Here is a 7825-nt window from a genome sequence, read left to right as displayed (position 1 = left end):
GGCAGTGCACACCACAGACATCAGTCCAGCAGTTCTGGGTGCCCAGTGGCCTGTGAGCAGGAGGGAGAGAAGGAGGAAAGGACAGCAAACATTACATATCCCAAAGGTAATTCACTCAGAGCACTGTATGGGTCAGATCTTCAAAGGCTGCCAAGTGAGGCCAGCAGTTTTGAACTGCTCTCAAGGACCAGACCCTCAGGGGGTGTACACTGGTGTACCAACACCAGGCTAAATGATCATTTGAACCATTTGAGGATTTGGCTGAAATGCCCTCTGCATGAAGGGCCAAACCAGAGATCTGCTGAAAGGTGAAATGACTGGAGACCAATGTGGTCCAGCAGGACTTCGTAACTTTTTAATGGCTTTACTGCCAGTGAGAACAGAACCAATTCTCTGAAACCCTCCTTTTCCTTTCAAGACACTCTCACAGAAGATGTAGAGGCACACTTGGTTCATATTTGTCACACAGATAGTGAAAAAGCATGGGTAGGCGCCAACAAGCCAATTACATTAATTTTCAGTCAGGATCGGTCATGATTTACATACCCTGTCTCATGTAAAGTAAATGTCTTTACAATGTTGACAGTGGAGTTTATCTGCAGGAAAACAAAACCTGTGGAGATCCTTTTTTTTTTGTTTTAGAGTTTGTGTTTAAATAAGTGAGAAGACTGGCACCTTAAGAAGATATAACACAACCTTGCAGTCAGGATTTGGCATACATAGAAGATTTTCCAGTTGTTGGCCAACTGGCCTGAAGCTCCTAGGAACAAATAGGGAAGTCTGGGGTTAAGCCTGGTGAGATTTGTTACACATAACTGTACAGGTTGCAGTATGACCTCTTTGTTACATAAGGGAAACTCCTAAGTTTTCAGTTAAGTCACTAATCCATTTAATATCTCTGGAAAGGGTTGTGGGTTTAGACATAAGACATTTCTGTCCTACCTTGGTAAGGAACTGCATTGATCAGATGACACAGAAGTCCCATCTTTGGTCTGGCAAAATATGTGTCGGTGCTGTACAGCCAGTCGTGATCCAATGCAAGGCCCATTGCACTGTGAACACAGAAGATTCACTTAGGGGAGGTAAAAGACAGGGCATGTTCCATTCTTATAAAACTGCTAGTGAAACAAAGCACATACTGCCATTCAGAGACTGTTGAGATTTCAACCACTTTCTGCACCTCTGCAGGCTTTGAAGGCTGACTGTGCAGTCATCTTCTCTACCTCACTCTTCTTTCAGCAGCATTTAAACTACATTTCTGTATCTGCTCTGTAGATTCATTACCTCTTCTCTTCAACAATTTAGTCTTAAATACATCTGTTAGGGGAAATTAAATGCTCTCATGCCATTAGCCAAGAGCCTGTGATCCATACAGGAAATCTCAATACATCACTTTTACTGTGCATTTTGCAGCTTGTACTATCACAACTTATGGCCAAATAACTAAGAATGCATTGAACCAAGAACATATTTCACTCCATTTAATATAATTTAAAATACTTTAAAAGCATTGAAGGACAATAAACAAAATCAGCAAGCATGACAAGCACCACAGATATGCAAGCTTGCTCCAAAATTGAGGCTATTCTAACATATTCAAGCTTAACAATCACATTTCAGTTTAACTCTCCCAATCCTCTCCTTTGATTAAAAAGTAACTTGCTATAGGTATGAAGCATGTATTTGTGCTCTTTTAAAATTGTATCAGCTATTAGGAAACTGTTTTTCTAAGTATCTGGAAATTATATTCAAGAACAAACTGAGGGTTGAATAAGGGGTCATTAGTGTGAAGCAGGAATTTTTGCCAGGGGATGGCTGCTGACCGATCCCTCTGCCACTTCCACTCCCTCATCAGTAGGAGCCCTGTTTCACACTACCACACACTCCTCAAATAATACTCCCTTCCTCCTTCTGTTTCTTCCCTCCCTGACAACTGGGAGAGAGAAGCAGCGACTGCCAGGCTTTCAGCTGCTTCCAGTCAACTGTCTTGTTGGAAATGTCATTCACTGGAGTATGTGGAGCATTTCTGCGATATCTGCAGGGGCTAGCAGTCCTCATCACCAGCAAGCCCGAGTCACTAGTTTAAAAACACCATGGGATTACACAGCCGAGCTCAAAATGCCAGGAACATTAAATGTAGGAAAGGAACTAATTCTAGAGATGGGGGTAGTGCTGTTTATTTTCTTTCTTTCTTTGTGAACTGGGAAAGTTGATCACTACACCTGTGCAATGCAGACCTGATACCCCGTGATACTACCAAGCAGGTCATTGATCCACTGAGCCAGTGAAACGTTACTAACTGTGTAACAGTCTTCTGGCTTGGAGACTGAGCAGTATGCAACCAGGTGGAACTTGATGTTGGTTTTTTTTGTAAGCTAGGTAGAAGAAATATTATATGATAATGCACAGAGATTAGGTCTAAGAAATTAATTCTGAACTATCTGATTGTCTCAGCTGACCATGATGTCATGGCGAACAATACAGACCATAATGGATTTTGTGAAGATGATCCAGTAGTTTCCTGGAATTCTATAGGGAATAAAATTTTTTTTCTTTGATATAAAGTGATAATACGAAGCTTTACTTGTAATACAATAACTCAGTCACCTTTCCAGATTTAAATGAAGACATTTTCAAGTAGTGAACAATAACAGATCTAGTAGCTGAAGGCACTTTTTACTACCAACATTATAAAAAAACCTGATGCAACGCAATCTGCTAAGAGAGAATTTGAAGACCTGCAAAGCAGCATGAAGTAGTCTGAAAATGCTTTTAGCCCTCCATTCTGCCTTTCACCATGAAGCAAATCAAGAAAGCTCACACTTTTTGGTATTCTCATCAGCAACTTTGTAAAACTGAATTATTGTACAATCCCCCTGCCTTGAACCTATCACCATCGTCAATCCTGACTCCAGCCAGCCAAGACTGAAGCACTCTCACTGGCTAGCAAGGGGAACTAAGACTTGAAGAAGGCTACTTCCCAGATGTGTCACTTATCACTGTAACAAGGAACTGCAGACCTTTCCACTGGAGGACACAGGGGTCTGCAGTAAAAGTGCTGTTCATAAGCAGCACTTTTAGGGATTGTGGGAAGCTACAGATATCCAAGCAGGCAGTGCATCATATTCAGAAAGAAAGAGCTGAGCAAATTAGCGGCCTCCTCAAAAGCCTGCAAACTATAACCTAAAGATACTAGGTTGAAAAATCACTCTCCTCATTTTCTGTCACTCAGCTCACACTAAGGGGCTGTCCTTGGAATGCTGCCTTGTTCCTTACCTGGCCCCAGGAGGAGGCTGCCCACTCAACACAGGGCTGCCTGTTACAGTTCTGTGTGTCCACAGGACGCTTGGACACCTGGGCACAAGCCTCGTTTGACATTGGGACAGAGCTGCCTTTTGCTGTGAGGCGCTGGCATGTCACTCGCCGCATCTGTATGCCTCCACCACAGCTCTGCGTGCAAGGAGACCAGGATGTCACCATCCATCTGTGAGAGAAAGGAGAATAGGTCAGGGAGCAGACGCGTGCCACTGTCTGTGGGATCCCTGGCATCAACAGGTCAAAGACAGTGGCTTGGCTCATTTAGTGTGCAGTCCTGGAAGGCTGAGTGTCTCAGCCTCCCACAGTCATCACTGAAAACTGCTCAGAGGATAAAAGCTGAGAAAAGAGCACATTTTTCATTAATTTATCTTTCTCAAGGCTCTTTGGGCCCAGAATTACTTTTCTAGCCCTTAAAGCTGTTTTTAGAGGCTTAGTAAATACTTGTAGCCCTGGCATGGGCGTTGGGCAAGTCTGCTCTCACACCATGGTGCCACAGAGGCCTTGGTCACAGGCTACAGTCACCATGCTAGGACTAGCCCAGTAGCACCCCTTAGTAGGGAAAACTATCTCTGTGTAATTGCTGAGCAGATCACAGGCCACTTCAAACTTGCTGCGAAAGAATACTCAAAAGCCTGCTGAGTCCTGCTGATGCTGGCCTCCTTTGTTGTATCCCTGACAGCTGGGATAATCCAGAAAAGCCTGAACATAACTTAGGAATTGTTAGCCCAGGGAAGGAAGGACACTGTTCTTCTTTCCTCTTGAGCCCAGACCATGCATTCGCCAGCTGAGGCTGAGGCTCTGAACCCCTGTGTACTGGCATTTAAAAAAATCCAGTCTAACTAGCTAAAAGGCTGTAATAACAGAAAGTAATAGTCTACATACATTTTGTCACTGTAAGGATCATTAGGTGAAACACTCATAGAGTGAGGTTTGGGAAAGTGTTAGGTAGGAATAGGAAGAATGCAAGGGATTGCTAGTTTTCTGAACAGTTTTATGGTCAAGTCAGCAGTTTGCTTCATTAAGTTTCTGGATACCCAGCAGGATTTGTGTGGTTTTGGGAGTAAAATACTGGCTATCACATCCCTCACAGCAGTGTTTATGACTACTTTACAAAATAGGCAATAGGCATTTTCCAGTCCCATGGAGAAACATCCGTTTCTATTTCCCTGTCTTCTGCAGGTGATTAACTCCAGTGGTCACAGAATCAAGTATAAACAAACATATTCCCAACCTGGAAAACAACACTGGTACTTTTTCATGCAGTTTGGTGAGGTTGAACCCACAATTTCCGCACTGCTCATAAAGCTCTGGTCTGTATGTCAGTCAGCTTTTATTTCCAAGCTTACATCTCAGCAGTTTCTCAGGAGTTGAGGGAGGATTTGGGGTTGTGTTACAATTCAGGGAAGGTATAAAAAGACATAAACCATTCCCATGGAATTTACTGTCAACACCAAGGAAAACTGCTGCTAATGAGCATGTTTCATATTTCATCAAATCTCTTTTGTTTTTTTCTTATGACTCCGCTGGCAACTCAGAAAACATTTGCCTGCAGAGAAGGGTAGGAATATATTTTAAAAGGTAATTAAACAGAAACTTGCAATATTCCCAAGACACAGCAACAGTGGTGAATCTGGCCACTTCTCATCAGGTTGCTTAGCACTTCTCCTTGCCTCAGCTTAGATTGCCTTTTTGTAATACAACTCCCAAATCACTGTTGAATGAGGGAAGTTGTACTAAATTTCTCTTGAGATGCTCACTACTTTTAAGTGCTTGTATATTGAAACATACCATACCTACATTGGAAATAAGGGAGAGGAGGGAGTAACACCATGAAAAGTATGGAAAAACATGTTTATGCATCTCAGCTAAGGAGATACTGAATTGCAGAAGCAGGACATTTTTAATATGGAGAGAGCACAACACTACACTGACTCTCTGGATAAGCTCTCGGGATGTACACTTCTTTGCACCCAAGGGTACCAAAGAAAAACAGACTTTGTATGGGGTGAAGCCAGATAATTGTTTAGGTTGGAAATGACCTTTAGTATTATCAAGTCCAATCATTAACCCAGCAATGCCAAGTCCACCATTAAACCATGCCCCTAAGCACCACATCTACACATCTTTTAAATATGTCCAAGGATGATGACTCAATCACTTCCCTGGGCTGATTGTTCCAATGCTTGACAACCCTTTGCATGATGAATTTTTCCCTAATAGCCAATATAAACCTCTCCTGGTGCAGCTTGAGGCTGATTCTTTTTGTCTTGTCACTTGTCACTTGGAAGAAGAGGCTGACCCCCCCTTATTACAGCCTCCTTTCAAGGTAGCTGTAGAGAGTGATAAGGTCTCCTGAGCTCCCTTTTCTCCAAGGTAAACAATCTCACCTCCCTCAGGCCACTTCTCATGGGACTTGTGCTCCAGACCCTTCACTAGCTTTTCTGTCCTTCTTCTTTCTTGTAGTGAGGGGCCCAAAATTGAACACAGTACTTGAGGTGTGGCAGAGGACCTAAGTGTAGCCAGAAGACTTTCAAGCTGTCCTGGCTCTTTTGTGTTTAGCAGTAAGTGAAAACCAGGGGATTACAAGGGCAGAGAGTTACAATTCCAAGGCAACCACAAGCTAGCAAACTCCAAAAAGAGGCAGAACTTACTCTGAACCCCCTTCATGCCTGCCAGATCTGATGGGATGTGCCCATTTTACAAAAGATATTTCCACCCTGCTAAGGGAATTCTTTGCAGCTGCAGATATGGCAACAGTCCTGCTCATACTGATGTTCAGGCAACAAAGGAAATCAGAATAAAATCACAAAATAGCTGCTAATCTTAGCTTCTTGTCTATTATATTGTTGGGGCAAACTGCTATGAAGCCATGTTTAACACAAAAAAATGATCCTACAGTTCTTTGGTGACAAAATTTCCATGTGCGCAGTGCTCAGAACAGGCATGATACTTATATCCAACATAGAGTGTGGCTGGAATCACCCAAGACAAGGAAAGCTGTGAACTCTCTTTCTACCTTGTACTGTCAAAGCTTTCCACAAATATTATCCCGGCTGTCTGGGTTAAGCACTCGTAAATTCCCTTTTAGCCATGACTTCTCCAAACAGGCACTGGAGAGGCTGCAGCAGTATGATGTCCTGTACAAAGAACTCTTCCAGCACATCTTAAATGCATGTAAGCTATTTTTACATGAGACAGACGAACAGTGAAGGGCAGTCTCTTCTGTTGCATGCAATGGGCTGCAGAGATGGCTTGGGTGTCTCTCTGCAGTAGGATGCGTTGACTTCAGCCCCATCCAGTAAGCACCTCAGCTGGGGCAGCTGCACCCCTCTGTGGCCGCAGGAAGCCGAACAAGCTGTCAGTTTGTCCACAGACCACTGGTATTCTGCCAGAAAGTGTGGGAGAAGCATGTTAACACTGAAAACCTGACAGCAGGAGTTCAGTTAGAAAGGAGAGAGTTGAAGATGTTCTCCAGGACAAAATACAGGGATTCAGTGAAGAGGAGCTACCTACCCCTGCAAGGCACACGATTCAAACCCCCGACTGCCTTTGGTGTAACAAACCCAGTTTTTTGATGCTTAGAAGCATCAGGCATGGAAAGTGAATAACATGGTATGGCAGTTAAGTGAAGCCAGATGCCAGTGAGCAGGACTATACTTTTAGAGGTGTGTAATTTAATGAAGATGTGGTTAGCTGTAGTTCCCAGCAGTATCTATGACTCTATGATCGTGAAACACTGTGTCTCTTACCAGACAGTTCGCACAGACCATCTGTCCTGAAGATAAATGTGGGAGTTGCAACACGCTCAAAATTTTATAGCAAAATTGAAGGAAAAGTTAAATTCTTCGCTTCTCCATCACTGACAGATGGGGCAATGAAAGCTGCATATTCTGTTCCAGCCCAGCTGCACCACAGTGTTCTGTGGCTTTATTGCCTTTGTCTTATTTCTGGGAGATCTCTAACAGTAACAGTTCCAGAACTTTTACAAGTGAAGGGTTTTCAAGGAAGACCAGACTGTGAGACACTGACCTTTGTGTATTAACAGAGGGGCTTCTGTTTTAAGGGGTCTTAAACTCTGCCACCTCTGTCTTGAATTTCTGGACAAGAAAATTGTCCAGGCTCAGTGTAAGTACAGCTTGAATCACTAAGGTGTGTTTTATGCTCAGCAGGGCAGAAATATCTGGTGTCATTTAGTAAAGTAAAACCTAAGACACTGTAAGGTACTCAGTAGTCCTGCAAATCTATATTCATGGCAATAAATCATTAAGACATCTTTTTCCTGATATGCATGGTGATGGCTTCAGAGGGGAAAAATTCAGGATGAGAAAGGCAGTGCAGAGAAGTCCATGGCAAGAGCTTTCCAGGGTGAAAGGACTAAAACTGAAGAGTTACCTTGTATAGCCAGGGACATTATTTGTGTGAGCGAACCAGCCTCATTCTGAGCAAGGCAGCTGAATTCACCATCAGTGAAATCACTGACATTGAGTATTTGAAGAATCCGTCCTGC

General features: G+C 43.2%; 1 protein-coding gene across 1 annotated transcript; it reads right to left on the bottom strand.

Moving 5' to 3' along the window:
* Nucleotide 1: 1 nt before the first annotated feature.
* On the bottom strand, nt 2–6516 carry LOC108445787 (ADAMTS-like protein 1; the record flags this gene model as incomplete). Its single annotated transcript, XM_017730584.1, has 4 exons — nt 6335–6516; nt 3277–3484; nt 943–1052; nt 2–50 (listed from the first exon to the last, which is right to left on the bottom strand). Coding segments are annotated over exons 2-4 (363 nt in total), but the record flags the coding sequence as incomplete, so codon positions are not given.
* Nucleotides 6517–7825: the final 1309 nt, after the last annotated feature.

This window comes from Corvus brachyrhynchos, unplaced genomic scaffold (assembly GCF_000691975.1).
Source record: "Corvus brachyrhynchos isolate BGI_N302 unplaced genomic scaffold, ASM69197v1 scaffold93, whole genome shotgun sequence".
Lineage (NCBI taxonomy): Eukaryota > Metazoa > Chordata > Aves > Passeriformes > Corvidae > Corvus > Corvus brachyrhynchos.
The sequence above is the reverse complement of the archived record's forward strand: the minus strand, read 5'-3'. Positions and strand labels throughout refer to the sequence as shown.